The sequence below is a fragment of the Nerophis lumbriciformis genome, linkage group LG08 (genome assembly GCF_033978685.3).
Source record: "Nerophis lumbriciformis linkage group LG08, RoL_Nlum_v2.1, whole genome shotgun sequence".
In the NCBI taxonomy this organism is placed as follows: Eukaryota; Metazoa; Chordata; class Actinopteri; order Syngnathiformes; family Syngnathidae; genus Nerophis; species Nerophis lumbriciformis.
In genome coordinates, this window is record NC_084555.2 from 11,163,240 (window position 1) to 11,180,196 (window position 16,957).

A 16,957-nucleotide genomic window follows, 5' to 3' on the forward strand; every position below is an offset into this window, starting at 1 on the left:
CTGTTTGTAAGTACTCTGTGATTGTGCACTGCGGAACATGCTTGTCTGCTCGTACAAACCCCGTTTCCATATGAGTTGGGAAATTGTGTTGGATGTAAATCTAAACGGAATACAATGATTTGCAAATCCTTTTCAACCCATATTCACTTGAATGCACTACAAAGACAAGATATTTGATGTTCAAACTTTTTTTTTGCAAATAATAATTAACTTAGAATTTCATGGCTGCAACACGTGCCAAAGTAGTTGGGAAAGGGCATGTTCACCACTGTGTTACATCACCTTTTCTTTTAACAACACTCAATAAACGATTGGGAATTGAGGAAACTAATTGTTGAAGCTTTGAAAGTGGAATTCTTTCCCATTCTTGTTTTATGTAGAGCTTCAGTCTTTCAACAGTCCGGGGTCTCCGCTGTCGTATTTTACGCTTCATAATGTGCCACACATTTTCGATGGGAGACAGGTCTGGACTGCAGGCGGGCCAGGAAAGTACCTGCACTCTTTTTTTACGAAGCCACGCTTTTGTAACACGTGCTGAATGTGGCTTGGCATTGTCTTGCTGAAATAAGCAGGGGCGTCCATGAATAAGACGGCGCTTAGATGGCAGCATATGTTGTTCCAAAACCTGTATGTACCTTTCAGCATTAATGGTGCCTTCAAAGATGTGTAAGTTACCCATGCCTTGGGCACTAATGCACCCCCATACCATCACAGATGCTGACTTTTGAACTTTGCGTCCATAACAGTCTGGATGGTTCGCTTCCCCTTTGGTCCGGATGACACAATGTCGAATATTTCCAAAAACAATTTGAAATGTGGACTCGTCAGACCACAGAACACTTTTCCACTTTGCATGAGTCCATCTTATATGATCTCGGGCCCAGTGAAGCCGGCGGCGTTTCTGGATGTTGTTGATAAATGGCTTTCGCTTTGCATAGTAGAGCTTTAACTTGCACTTACAGATGTAGCGACAAACTGTATTTAGTGACAGTCGTTTTCTGAAGTGTTCCTGAGCCCATGCTGGTGATATCCTTTAGAGATTGATGTCGGTTTTTGATACAGTGTCGTCTGAGGGATCGAAGGTCACGGTCATTCAATGTTGGTTTCCGGCCATGTCGCTTACGTGGAGTGATTTCTCCAGATTCTCTGAACCTTTTGATGATATTATGGACTGTAGATGGTGAAATCCCTAAATTTCTTGCAATTGCACTTTGAGAAACTTTGTTCTTAAACTGTTTGACTATTTGCTCACGCAGTTTTGGACAAAGGGGTGTACCTCGCCCCATCCTTTCTTGTGAAAGACTGAGCATTTTTTGGGAAGCTGTTTTTATACCCAATCATGGCACCCACCTGTTCCCAATTAGCCTGCACACTTGTGGGATGTTCCAAATAAGTGTTTGATGAGCATTCCTCAACTTTATCAGTCTTTTTTGCCACCTTTCCCAACTTCTTTGTCACGTGTTGCTGGCATCAAATTCTGAAGTTAATGATTATTTGCAAAAAAAAAATGTGTATCAGTTTGAACATCAAATATGGGTTGAAAATGATTTGCAAATCATTGTATTCCGTTTATATTTACATCTAACACAATTTCCCAACTGATATGGAAACGGGGTTTGTAAAACCAGCAATGACACGACGTGACGGCGACGGGGGGTGGCGGACCGGTACATTTCAGAGGCGGTATAGTACCGAATATGATTAATTAATATCGTGGTACAATACTAATACCGGTATACCTCACAACCCTAGTCTGCAGTAAAAGAAGAGTGACGTTCATATGTTGTTAATATTAAGTGTTTTATCGTTAATAGTTAATATTGTAAATCCCACTATCTTTATTTTCATGTACATTCTGGGTGTCTGTTTCAGTAAAAAATAAATAAATTCCATTCCGTGTTTTGAGATGGTCTGTCATAACGTTTTAGCATTCAATAAGACATTATTGTCAGTTTTTGTATCAGTGTTCCTGAAAAAGGGACCCAAGCACACTCTACAGCAGGTTTTACAGAACCATCAACACTATAGAAGAAAAACCGTGCACGCGCATAAAGTTCTATTCTACGCTCACACATCAAAAAAAAAAAAAAAAAAAAGATTGGCAGCTGCATGCAAAGAAAGTGACTTTTGTTTGGACAGGCAACAAAGATGCAATTACTTCTGCTCATCACACTTAATTACAAAACTGTGAAATTTCAAGAGAATGTCGACTGGTAGTGCTGAGGATTCTTCATCCACTGAAACTCATCTGATTCTACAGCTTCCCTCGAAAACCTTCAGTTACACCAGCAATAGTTTGCCTTTGGATTATTTGAGTGGAAACCTAAAGCAGAACGGCGCTCCTGATAGGTTTTATCATAATTTAATTTTGGCATCTGAGCTAGTTTAGCTAGCATGATAATGTAACTATTAGGGATGTCCGATAATATCAGACTGCCGATATTATCAATCAATAAATGCTTTAAAATGTAATATCGGAAATTATCGGTATCGGTTTCAAAATTATCGGTATCGGTTTCAAAAAGCAAAATTTATGACTTTTTAAAACGCAGCTGTGTACACGGACTTAAAGAGAATTACAGAGCGCCAATAAACCTTAAAGGCACTGACTTTGCGTGTCGGCCCAGTCACATAATATCTACGGCTTTTCACACACAGAAGTGAATGCAAATCATACTTGGTCAACAGCCATACAGGTCACACTGAGGGTGGCCGTATAAACAACTTTAACACTGTTACAAATATGCGCCACACTGTGAACCCACACCAAACAAGAATGACAAACACTCTCGGGAGAACATCCGCACCGTAACACAACATAAACACAACAGAACAAATACCCAGAACCCCTTGCAGCACTAACTCTTCCGGGACGCTACAATATACACCCCTTGCTACCCCCTAACCCCCCCCCCCCCCCCCCAACCCCGCCCACCTCAACCTCCTCATGCTCTCTCAGGGAGAGCATGTCCCAATTTCCAAGCTGCTGTTTTGAGGCATGTTAAAAAAAAATAATGCACTTTGTGACTTCAATAATAAATATGGCAGTGCCATGTTGGCATTTTTTTTCCATAACTTGAGTTGATTTATTTTGGAAAACCTTGTTACATTGTTTAATGCATCCAGCGGGGCATCACAACAAAATTAGGCATAATAATGTTAATGTCCATGACTGTATATATCGGTATTGGTTGATATCGGTATCGGTAAATAAGAGTTGGACAATATCGGAATATCGGATATCGTCAAAAAATCCATTCTTGGACATCTCTAGTAACTATCGATGTGTTATGTTATGATGCATTATCTTGGTGTTGGTGTGTTGTTCATATTTTCTAACATGGTGTTTTCAATGAGGTGAGGAAACATTCTAAATTGTTCACTAAAACAAACGACAGCCACAAAGGAGAGAGAATGAAAAAAGTGTTCCAAGGATCGAGTTGCACGCAAATGGGAAAAAAAAGAAAAATATGTTGGATTGTGTCTATATAGATGAATGAAAATAGTCATTCACTGTTTGATACTGTATGTGCACTATTTTAAAAAGTGAATATTGTCCAATAAAAGAAAGTAAATAAATGTCTGTCATTGTTCACACCACACACACACAATTCACTGAGATGTCGTTGTCATTACACACTTTTAACAAAAGTTAGGATAGCAAACGTGTACAGTAGTGAAGGAGACAAACAATCACTGGTTCTTATGGTGGCCCGAGATTGACATCATTGTATTTAAAATAATATGACGTGTGTATAATGTGTACGTGTCCGTACTTCATGTTTGATAGATGGTGACAAGGTTCTGTTGCCATAGTGTTAATAGTAGTTACTACTCTACATTACAATCACAGCTTTGTTGTTGATACCCGTCGGGGTGGCGACAGAGCAGGACGGAGGCATCATCATTCTTGGGTACTCTTGGCGGCTTCCTTCGCCACATAGAAACAACAATGCCAGAGTTTTCAGACCTTCCCCACTCTGGATGCTGTTCTCAAAAACGTTCGCTTCAGACCTCCAAAAACACTGTGGGGAGAAAAAACCGAAACGGTACATATCTTCACGGTTTCCACCTAAGAACGTTTCTATGGGGACAGGCCCTTTAGAGGCAAAAAACACATTAAAAACATCTCATATGATGCAGTGTGCCACTCCTAACACGATATTAAACATTGTTAAAGGAGAACATTATCACAATTTCAGAATTGTTAAAACCATTAAAAATCAGTTCCCAGTGGCTTATTATATTTTTGGAAGTTGTTTTCAAAATTTTACCCATCACGCAATATCCCTAAAAATAGCTTCAAAGTGCCTGATTTTAACCACCCGTCCATTTTCCTGTGACGTCACATAGTGAAGCCAACACAAACAAACATGGCGGAAAGAACAGCAAGCTATAGCGACATTAGCTCGGATTTAGACTCGGATTTCAGCGGCTTAAGCGATTCAACAGATTACGAATGTATTGAAACGGATGGTTGTAGTGTGGAGGCAGGTAGCGAAAACGAAATTGAAGAAGAAACTGAAGCTATTGAGCCATATCGGTTTGAACCGTATGCAAGCGAAACCGACAAACGACACGACAGCCAGCGACACGGGAGAAAGCGAGGACGAATTCGGCTATCGCCTTCTAACCAACGATTGGTATGTGTTTGTTTGGCATTAAAGGAAACTAACAATTATGAACTAGGTTTACAGCATATGAAATACATTTGGCAACAACATGCACTTTGAGAGTGCAGACAGCCCAATTTTCATCAATTAATATATTCTGTAGACATACCCTCATGTCAGCAGGCCAGGGAAGCTAGGGTCGATATTCTTCTCTTGATCATCTTCGGGACGGTGTGAGCCAAGACATCCAGGGGGTTTAGCTTGCTCGTCTGCGGGAACAAACTGCCGCCATTGCTTGCCGTGCTACCGAGGACCTTTGTCCCTGAATTGCTCACACACTCCGGCAGATTCAATGGGGGTCTGGCGGCAGATTTCTTTGACTTTATCATTGGAAATGCATCTGCTTTGAGTGTCGCAGGATATCCACACATTCTTGCCATCTCTGTCGTAACATAGCTTTCGTCGGTAAAGTGTGCGGAACAAACGTCCAATTTCTTGCCATTTTCGCATCTTTGGGCCACTGGTGCAACTTGAATCCGTCCCTGTTCGTGTTGTTACACCCTCCGACAACACACCGACGAGGCATGATGTCTCCAAGGTACGGAAAAACGTTGAAAAAACGGAAAATAACAGAGCTGATTTGACTTGGTGTTTGAGAAAATGGCGGATTGCTTCCCGATGCGACGTCACATTCTGACGTCATCGCTCCGAGAGCGAATATTAGAAAGGCGTTTAATTCGCCAAAATTCACCCATTTAGAGTTCGGAAATCGGTTAAAAAAATATATGGGTTTTTTTCTGCAACATCAAGGTATATATTGACGCTTACATAGGTCTGGTGATAATGTTCCCCTTTAAACTGGTAATCAAAAGTGTGGTGTAACAAATGAGACACTTTGCTTGCCATGTTTGTTGACTTGTAAAAACTACCGGTAAGTAATGTGTGTCTAACTTGTTGCCATGACAGCACTGTGCTCCAATAATTAAGAGGAATATCAATTTCATCTCCACCTTCCTCCAACTTATTGCCGTCATAGTCCCACCTAGTGGGAGACCAACATATTGCTGCTTCGGCCTTCCCTTATCTTCGCCCCTATTGAGATAATTAATCTGTTCTTAATTGAAAACATGACATGTCACTTGATGAGCAAATTTGAGTTTTTACTTTTAAGCTGGAAGTGCTGTTAAAAACTTTGGATCAATGCAATCAAATTTTGTGGCGAGCTATAGTCCACCATTAAGCGAAAAATTGACGTCCTTGCTGCTGTGTATTAGCTGCACGCCGCTTTTGTAAAAACTTGGTAGGAATATTCTGGAACAAGTGGATAATTAAGTGAGTTTTGGTTTGCAAGGCTCACCGCCCGAGACTGTTTTGCATGTGGGCTTTGTTGTTTTTTTGTTTGATGAATTTAATGAGCAGCCGTTGAGGCCCGAGGTGCACTGCTTTGCATAGCCTCTGACAAAGTTGCTGCCTCATAGCTAAGATGCATTTTTTTATGGCCGACTTCATCATCACGCGCAAAAACAAATTGAGAGTCACGCCCTGTCAGGCGTAATTATAACTAAGCCCCTCAAGTGTATTTGTTTTGTTTTCAAGGATGACATTTTCATTTATTGATTCAGATAAGCCTGACAATAACCCAAATCTGGGTTTGCATTACGGTCCCTCCTCACACTTTCTACCTTTTTATTCTTCCAACAAGACGGATGCACACGTAGCCACACAATCAAATTGTGCCTTCTTGTCGCCTTTGGAATGGAATGGAATTGTAGAGGGCCTATGGGGTTTGAACAAGGTTGGATTTTAGTATCAGAGAGTGGTCATGGTCATACGTGAAGTAGTGACGCCCAACATACGTGATCAAAAAGTGAATGCGTCAGCCTGCAATCCGCCTGCTTCTGAGAAAGATCGATGTTTTCAGTGGTATTCTTTACAGAATTTCCTTTGGGATCAATAAACTATAAGAACTACAATACTGTGAAACCTCAGAGTTCAAACACAATCTATTCCAGGACATTGATTCGCTTCTCATTTGTGTTGATTTGCCATTGGACACAGGTGTCAAACCCAAACTCATCATTTTAAGAGGCCCAGCACATAATTTTTGCGTCCCTGCCACATCATTGTATGTAGCCCGCGAAAGGCTGGAATTTCTGTAATAAGTAATGTTTCTGGCTAAATGTACTTGTTCTTTAAATTTTGGTAGATAAAAAATTACTGCGTGCAGTTGCATTTTCTCTAAGCGTAATTATTGTCTGATCAGCCAACACGATAATCCAAACATTTTTGGGTTATCGAAAATGATTACTTAAATATCTGCTTGACATCTTGACTTACAACTTCAAAGAAAATGATCCATCAATCTGTGAGTAAAAAATACAATTAAACACAATTGCCTATGCACATCGTGTAACAAGGCTATTAAGCGTTTTTATGTATGTATATTCACGGTAACAAACGGCCCTCTGAGGCCAGCCATAATTGCAGTGTGGCCCTCAATAAAAACGAGTTTGACACCTATTGTCATAGGAAGTAATGACAATAGAAATACAGTTGTACCTTGGTTTGCGTACAACCCACATTTCATTTGATCCAGTTATTGACCTAAATTTCTACAAAAATGTTCCCCTGGTTTTCATATACTGTCTCAGTTATCTTACGGCAAAACATTGCTTGTAATAAACCATTCCGTTTGCTTGCTTATAATTTGCGGACTCGGGTGCTCAAATCATGAATTGTTGACTTAAACGCTGCGATTGGAGTATGGCTACAAAATTATCCACCATGGGATCAAAGGAATCCACGAGTGCCAGCGTTTTGATAAAAATGGTGAGAAACCCTATGGAATTCAAGAAAGAACTCATTGCAATGTGCGGATCTACAGTAACAGGGTACCACATTTGCAGGGTGAAACTATAACCGCAACCACATTTTCATGGTCCGTGTAGTTTTTAACAGTATTATCGGCTCAGTGTAGAAGTCAGCACAGAATGTTTAACTAAATCAGAAGTGTGAAACCTTAGGGTCTTTTGCCCTAAAACCCCACTTAAGAACTTTCGGTTTTGGTTCATTTTTGCGGCACCGGTCGACCAAAGCGAAGGGAGAAAGACCACATTTCCCATGAAGACCAGCGCATGTAGCATCAAACTGACACGATAATACCACAATGATTCAGTATGACTGATCTTTCCACAGTAGGAACCTACATATTTTACTCAAACTTTATATTTGCGGTTAACAGTCATCGCATTGTTTTTTCTTTATACAGTACTTTAGTTTGTGGCTTGACTGGTTGTGTCAGTGTGGAACTGCGAACTATTAAGCTGGTGGGTATTTATTTCTACCACGCAAATTTCCAATAGCTAACATTAGCATTTCCATTTTGATTTCAGCATCAAAAGTCACTTACTCGTGTAGCAGCAACGCAACCAAGGCAGCATCGGCCAAAAATCCCTCCTCGTCTTTGAGCTCACGCCAGCGAGTGAAAGCCGGGTTAATGTTCATTCTTGATTGTCCTGTAGCCTCCTTTTTTCGATTTTGTCTCTTCAGGCAAAACTTTTTGTTTCTTTGGTTGTTTTGCAGCTTCTGCCGTGATAGCAGTAATTGCACGCAGACGTTCGCATCGACTTCCGTTTTTTAACGAAAGGAGAATGGGTAGGTGAATTATGCCGTAAAGCAAGCACATTTGTAGTTTTTTGTGTGGCAGGATTCCTGCCACCTTCCTCAAAGTTGCTTATGCCAGTAAGAGCGATACAGACCCCCTCAGGCCATGACAGATGTGGCATTAGTTGTAAGTCCATGTATCATTCCAGAAGTTATAAAACTATTTAATGAAGGTTGAAAAGTTACTTATGCTGCTTAAAGAACATTTATATGCTAATCAGGCTCACTCCATGGCGACTTGAGGCAAATGTTTTTGCTGCCTCACACAGCAGGGCAAAGACAAGGACAGTTGGCAACTATTTCAGCAGCCAGAAACACAATCTGATTGACCTTTTGTCATTTCAAACTCTCTTGAATGGCATACAGAGTGTCATTCAAGACAAATGTACGTAACTTTTGAACTCCCGAAAAAGAATGTAGTTAGTTCTGAATCTCATGAAACAAATGCCTAATTAGTTCCCACAACTTTCATTCTGAAAAGCTGACACGCGAATATTATAGAATTTGGTTCAATGCTGCATTATTCAGGGGACTCCTACTGAGCAGCACTGTGAAGTTGTATTATTAAAGAAAGATTCATTGATCTTGTACTTTTTCTCTCTGCGTGTATGTGTGTGTGTGTGTGCCTGTGTGTTTCTCTCCCCCTCCTCTCTTGTTTTGGCATGAAGGTCAGCAGATAGTGAGATCAGATAACCAGTTCAAGGTGATGTGTGTGGCCTCGCATCCCAGCAATCCGGAGGTGTTCCTGTGCGGAGGTTACAGTTCAGTGGTCAAGGCGTGGGACTCTCGTAGCTGCAAGGTCAAACATATTAACCTCCTTACACTACATCTATCATCTTTATTGAGTCGGCTTCACATGCTGTGCTTTGACCCTTTTTAAATCGAAAGCATCCAGTGCAGTCACACACACGCACACTCTTAAACAAAAAAGTGTATGCTTGGAAGACCAACGTGACCCGAATTATACCTCACTAAATTAATGCATACGCGGCACTAAGAAGTGCAGGTTATCGCACTAATTGTGAAAAGCGAACCTCATTGACTCATAAATTGTTTTAGTGAAGCTTGCAACGTAATAATACTATTAAAGCTGTAATGGGCTCTTTTATATGATAATCCTATTCACTCTTTCACAATCTGAATGCACACAGATAATTTTGACTAAAAGCCTATTGAATGGTTTTGAGTGACAGGCTTTCAGCTTTAGGTCCAGGAATTGCTTCCGCCAGTAGGTCTGTATTGAAAATTACAGAAAGAGCTTGTGGGTGATTTGATTGACTGCGGCATCAAATGGTCCTCCCTTTGGCGTTTTGGCATGTTGTTGTCATGCATCTCACAAATATGTGTGCCACCTTTTCTAGACTACATTGAAGCGCGGTCTAGACAACATAACCTATTTTTATGCCAGAAGTGTGTTTAGGGAGGTGCTGCGGTGTTGTGATGTTGCATCTGGAATGGTCCAAAGGCAAGAGAATGCAGATTGTAAACGTTTTTTTTCCCATACAGGAGATATGATCATATATCTCCTATATGAAAAAATACCATTAAAAAAACGAATTAATTGAATTTGTTTTAATCAGCCCCTTAGTCATCCACCAGTTATAGCAATATAAATGTAATTGCTGAATTGACGACATGTTTAATATTATTGTTTATGTATTCCTGACAAGCGCACAGATGGAATATTCTGTCTCTCAGTTATTTCTTTGCAGCACGATCGCCTCCTTTCTCACCACTGTTTGTGCGTAACTGTGCCGGTTGGCATGAACTTTACAGACATGCTAGAAATAGACGCAAAACGTCGGCCGCAGGACAGTTTCAGTCTTGACAAATCACATTGGGAGCGAAATATTATATTTGCATCTCCTCCACCAAGTATTGTGTGCTTTCTAATCTGCATTACAGTATTCTGCATGTACAAGTGAAACTGAAAAAATTGAATGTCGTGCAAAAGTCCATTCATGTCAGTACCTTCAAACATGAAACTATTACTGGACATAAAATTCTTACATGTCAAGTGAGATACGTCAAGCCCTTATTTGTTATAATTTTAATGATCATGACTGATGGCTTACAGTTGAAAATCCCAAAGTTTCGGAAATTTTAAATTCGAGGTTTTCATAAACTGTAAGCCAGAAGCATCAACATTATATCAAATGAAGACTTGAAATATCTTAAGTTGCATGTTATGAGCCTATGTCATATATTAGTTGCACCTTGTAAATCTAATTGCTGGAATAAACAAAACTTTATTCAAATGTTTTGAGTTTCACCTGTTCATTAAGACAGACACGTTAAATGGATTTCACGCTCTATATTGCTCACTTAAAGGGGAACTGCTCTTTTTTTTTGGAATGTTGCCTATCACAAACACTATGAAAGACATGAGGACAGATGGATTTTTTGTTAATGCATTCTAAATATTCAATAAATACAATCAAAAGTCCACTTACAATGGAGCCTACGGGAGCCGTTCAATTCTGCCTTTAGAGCCCCTAAAAAAACATCCAAACACTTCCATTAGGGTTTTATATTCATGATGTAAGTATACAGTATATGTACCGGTAATGTAGTAACGGGCACATTTATAATAACATTTAATGTTTACGTATTTTGGTCATTTTTAAGCATACAATTAATTAAAAATTTTTTTCATTACTAATTGCTGCTCACTGCAGACTTTATGAGAGCCAACAAACATAATAAAACATCACTTACTGTATAAAGTCTGCTGTCATTAGGATGCCGACTGCTAGGATGTTCAGATATTCCCATTTAGATGAAAAATGGCTCATAATCTTCGCAAAGAAACGGCGTGGGGGAACGGGGAGAAACAAGTGCTTTTCTTGTCATCCTCGCCAGTTCCAGATCCTAAATGGCTATCAAAGTGTCCCAACTTGTCGGATTATATCTTCAGCCATCTACTTTTCAGGTGAGAGGCATGATTTATGATCTACAATAAATGTACAGGAAATAGGGAAACGAGGAAGCAGCTGATCAATTGGCACACAGGAGGTGATCACGGCGCTTCTACAAACCCCGTTTCCATATGAGTTGGGAAATTGTGTTAAATGTAAATATAAACGGAATACAATGATTTGCAAATCCTTTTCAACCCATATTCAATTGAATATGCTACAAAGACAACATATTTGATGTTCAAACTCATAAACTTAATTTTTTTTTTGCAAATAATTAACTTAGAATTTCATGGCTGCAACACGTGCCAAAGTAGTTGGGAAAGGGCATGTTCACCACTGTGTTACATGGCCTTTCCTTTTAACAACACTCAGTAAACGTTTGGGAACTGAGGAGACACATTTTTTAAGCTTCTCAGGTGGAATTCTTTCCCATTCTTGCTTGATGTACAGCTTAAGTTGTTCAACAGTCCGGGGGTCTCTGTTGTGGTATTTTAGGCTTCATAATGCGCCACACATTTTCAATGGGAGACAGGTCTGGACTACAGGCAGGCCAGTCTAGTACCCGCACTCTTTTACTATGAAGCCACGTTGACGTAACACGTGGCTTGGCATTGTCTTGCTGAAATAAGCAGGGGCGTCCATGGTAACGTTGCTTGGATGGCAACATATGTTGCTCCAAAACCTGTATGTACCTTTCAGCATTAATGGCGCCTTCACAGATGTGTAACTTACCCATGTCTTGGGCACTAATACACCCCCATACCATCACAGATGCTGGCTTTTCAACTTTGCGCCTATAACTATCCGGATGGTTCTTTTCCTCTTTGGTCCGTAGGACACGACGTCCACAGTTTCCAAAAACAATTTGAAATGTGGACTCGTCAGACTACAGAACACTTTTCCACTTTGTATCAGTCCATCTTAGATGAGCTCAGGCCCAGCGAAGCCGACGGCGTTTCTGGGTATTGTTGATAAACGGTTTTCGCCTTGGTTTCTGAAGTGTTCCTGATCCCATGTGGTGATATCCTTTACACACTGATGTCGCTTGTTGATGCAGTACAGCCTGAGGGATCGAAGGTCACGGGCTTAGCTGCTTACGTGCAGTGATTTCTCCAGATTCTCTGAACCCTTTGATGATATTACGGACCGTAGATGTTGAAATCCCTAAATTCCTTGCAATAGTTGGTTGAGAAAGGTTTTTCTTAAACTGTTCAACAATTTGCACACGCATTTGTTGACAAAGTGGTGACCCTCGCCCCATCCTTGTTTGGGAATGACTGAGCATTTCATGGAATCTACTTTTATACCCAATCATGGCACCCACCTGTTCCCAATTTGCCTGTTCACCTGTGGGATGTTCCAAATAAGTGTTTGATGAGCATTCCTCAACTTTATCAGTATGTATTGCCACCTTTCCCAACTTCTTTGTCTCATGTTGCTGGCATCAAATTCTAAAGTTAATGATTATTTGAAAAAAAAAAAAAGTTTATCAGTTTGAACATCAAATATGTTGTCTTTGTAGCATATTCAACTGAATATGGGTTGAAAATGATTTGCAAATCATTGTATTCCGTTTATATTTACATCTAACACAATTTCCCAACTCATATGGAAACGGGGTTTGTATAAATAGTTTGTCTGCGTTATCACATATATTAATAATATCACTAATACTGGGTTAATATTCAAGTCACGACATGTAAATAGAGTATTGTTGCCGCTTTTTGAATGGTTATTTTATGGGCGGAATAGTGGAGCTCCCATTGGCTCCGCTGTAAGCTGACTTTTATCAACGTTTATTTAATATTTAGAATGCATTAAAAAAAAAAAAATCAATCCGTCGTACTTGTCTTCTCGTAAAAGGATTGGCAAAATGAATAAAAAAAGTGCAGAAAAAAAAAGTGCAGAGTGCAGTCCCCCTTTAAGAGACACAATCCTCTGCGCACAAGCTTAGATCAGCTTTGCATTTGCTATCAAGTTTGCACGTGTTTTAATACATGCACACCTTTAGTAGATCAGGCCCTTAGTCGAAAGTCAGATATTACGATTGCCATACAGTGGTACCTCCGTTTTCACACGCACTGCGTCAGTCGATTACGAGTGCTAAATAACCCACCTTAGAGCCCAACAAAAGTGTAGCTTGCAGTAATAGTCCAATCAAAGTAAAGGAGAGCCTTAGCGTCTGTAATTCCAGAGTATCACTAAACACACCACATCACACTCTAACCAACAAGAATATGTTAAATGTTGATTTATCCATTCAATTTGTCATTGTAATGAATTTTTTAATGTTTTCCGCATGTAAAACTAGAATTATTCGGTATAAAAAAATGTTGGGTGTTAACATGTTTGGGAGTCTGGTAGGGCTGCAACTAACGATTAATTTGATAATCGATTAATCTGTCGATTATTACATCGATTAATGATCGGATAAAAGAGACAAACTACATTTCTATCCTTTCCAGTATTTTATTGGGGGGAAAAAAACCAGCATACTGGCACCATACTTATTTTGATTATTGTTTCTCAGCTGTTTGTAAATGTTGCAGTTTATAAATAAAGGTTTAAAAAAAGAAAAGTTTTTTTAAATAAAATAAATAGCCTCTGCGCATGCGCATAGCATAGATCCAACGAATCGATGACTAAATTAATCGGCAACTATTTTTATAATCGATTTTAATCGATTAGTTGTTGCAGCCCTAGAGTCTGGAAAGGAATATGGTTTTAAATACACCCTTTGGACAGTACTTCCTCATACAGTGCGGCGCTTGTTTAGTTACTTATAAGTAACGACAGAGTCCACCATACGTTTGTTAGAGATAAGTCACTTACTTTTTCGAGTTGTTGACACACCATGCGATTAATTGAGGTATACAGGAGGTCAAAAATCTTTTACTTTAGTATCGCCCATTCTTCTGATGTGTCTGCAAAAGTCACAAGTAAAAATGAAAGCAATGGCTATTTTAGGTTTCAGTTATGTTAACAACCGCTTACTGTATTTATGTGTCAGTCAGCCAGTTCAAAGTGGCGTCAACTTCAACGGGTTGTGCAGTACTGAAAGACATTGTACTACATTCGATATACTGTATTTTTCGGGCTATAAGTCACAGTTTTTTTCATAGTTTGGCTGGGGGTGCGACTTATACTCAGGAGCGACTTATGTGTGAAATTAACACATTACCGTAAAATATCAAATAATATTATTTAGCTCATTCACGTAAGAGACTAGACGTATAAGATTTGATGGGATTTAGCGATTAGGAGTGACAGATTGTTTGGTAAACGTATAGCATGTTCTATATGTTATAGTTATTTGAATGACTCTTACTATAATATGTTACGTTAACATACCAGGCACGTTCTCAGTTGGTTATTTATGCGTCATATAACGTACACTTATTCAGCCTGTTGTTCACTTTTCTTTATTTATTTTAAATTGCCTTTCAAATGACTATTCTTGGTGTTGGGTTTTATCAAATACATTTCCCCCAAAAATGTGACTTATACTCCAGTGCGATTTATATATGTTTTTTTCCTTCTTTATTATGCATTTTCGGCCGGTGCGACTTATACTCCGGAGCGACTTATACTCCGAAAAATACGGTACTGTATAATTTTTTCCCCAGGTAGTGAAAGTGTACAAAGCGGGGATCCAGCAGACGTTAGACATTCTCTTCCTGAGAGGTGGTTTGGACCTTATCACAAGCTCAGACTGTGTCAGTAGAGACTCTGCAGACCGCACCCTCATCGCCTGGGACTTCCAGACCACAGCCAAGGTCTCCAACCAGATCTACCATGTAAGTTTTGGTAACCGCTGTATAAACAAGATGTTGTGATATGTATGTATCAACAAAATAGCCGCTAAACACAACCGTGCAACTTAATTCTCTGTCAGGGGTTTTAAAATGTGTCCAAATATAGTGATAAAAGTACTAATTTATTTACCTTCCGGATACCAGGAGAGGTACACCTGCCCCAGCCTGGCTCTTCACCCGCAGGAGGACTCATTTGTGGCCCAGACCAATGGCAACTATATGGGCGTTTTTTCCTCCCAGCGGCCCTATAGAATGAACAAGAGACGCCGCTACGAAGGACACAAGGTCAGAAACGACTTTGCCCCCGGGGGAGCGGGGGGATGTGGGAGGGGAGAGAGTGCATGAGTTTCACACATGCACGATCAATAGCGAAATAGCAGTGTTGTCGGATGTACAGTACGGACACATAATTAAAAGTAGGCAAGGAAGTGTCAAACACAACATGTAAATTCAAGGCCTGCAATGTTTTTTTTCTAACACCCTCTGCCGACAAAAATGTGTTATACTTCTACAGAGTGGGGGGGATAATGGCATTCTCGTGCAATTTGACATTACATAGCACATTAACCAGCCACAACAATATTTACACAAGTACCTTTAATCGTACGATCAAGTGATATATTGGATAAGCTAATTAGTTCAATGTCATTCAAAAGACAACATTTGAGTCACTTGAGCTTATAATTGTACTTTTTTGTTTTTGTTGATATGGAACTGTTCTCTAATCTGCAAAACTCCTAAAATCGCATTTTGGATCCCTTCCAACTTAGTTCAAGGATGAGGATGGTACAGTTGGAAAGTTTACTTGTAAAAATACGATGCTGGAACTGTTCAACCCTAGAAATTTGGAGGTAGATGTGAATTTAAACCACGTACGACCTGTTGAAAAGTTATTTCAAAAGAAACAATCCAGGGATGATCCTAAAACCCAAGCACCCAGTTCGGATACTTCCCAATGTTTTAGAACATGGGTGTCAAACTCTGGCCCGTGGGCCAAATTTGGCTTGTCGTGTGATTTCATTTGGCCCTTGAGGCAATATCAAATTAACATTAGAGCTGGCCCGCCGGTATTATACAGCGGCAGTTCCGCTGTAACACCACATTCACCGCTAATACTCATACTTGCCAACCCTCTCGATTTTCCCGGGAGACTCCCGAATTTCAGTGCCCCTCCCGAAAATCTCCCGGGGCAATCATTCTCCCGAATTTCTCCCGAACAAGAATATTGGTGGCATCCTCTACAACATGTCGCCATGTCTGTTTTTCCTCCATACAAGCAGCGTGCTGGCCCAGTCACATAATATATGCAGCTTTTACACATACATAAAAGAATGCACTGCATACTTGGTCAACAACCATACATGTCACACTGAGGGTGGCCGTATAAACAACTTTAACACTGTTACAAATATGCGCCACACTGTGAACCCACACCAAACAAGAATGACAAACACATTTTGGGAGAACATCCGCACCGTAACACAACATAAACACAACAGAACAAATACCCAGAATCCCTTGCAGCACTAACTCTTTCGGGACGCTACACTATACTGCAAATAGAAAAGAGGTATTCAATTTTTTATTAAGATTTTATTTGATATGCCATTGATATTTTTCAATTATTATTATTATTATTTGAAACTCGATTTTGCATGTCACTATAAAGTTATATAAGCCTTGCTTGTTCAATATTCAATGCAAAACTTGTTTAGGTCCCTATTAAAAGGTTACTACTATGTGGCCTACTCAGTGGCCTAGTGGTTAGAGTGTCCGCCCTGAGATCGGTAGGTTGTGAGTTCAAATCCCGGCCGAGTCATACCAAAAACTATAAAAAAATGGGACCCATTACCTCCCTGCTTGGCACTCAGCATCAAGGGTTGGAATTGGGGGTTAAATCACCAAAATGATTCCCGGGCGCGGCCACCGCTGCTGCCCACTGCTC

At 40.0% G+C, this 16,957-nt stretch overlaps 1 protein-coding gene across 7 annotated transcripts in view; it reads left to right on the forward strand.

The window, feature by feature from the left end:
• wdr25 (WD repeat domain 25) overlaps positions 1 to 16,957 on the forward strand; it is a 323,171-nt gene that overhangs the window by 32,226 nt on the left and 273,988 nt on the right. For all 7 annotated transcript variants that reach the window (XR_009815994.2, XR_009815995.2, XM_072913639.1 and 4 more), the window contains exons 4-6: positions 8,945 to 9,075; positions 14,824 to 14,994; positions 15,157 to 15,297. Coding sequence is in view for 5 of the 7 variants with exons in the window: in XM_072913639.1 (XP_072769740.1) it covers positions 8,945 to 9,075; positions 14,824 to 14,994; positions 15,157 to 15,297 (443 nt within the window). In the remaining 2 variants the exon portion in view is untranslated. The remainder of the gene's footprint in view (positions 1 to 8,944; positions 9,076 to 14,823; positions 14,995 to 15,156; positions 15,298 to 16,957) is intronic.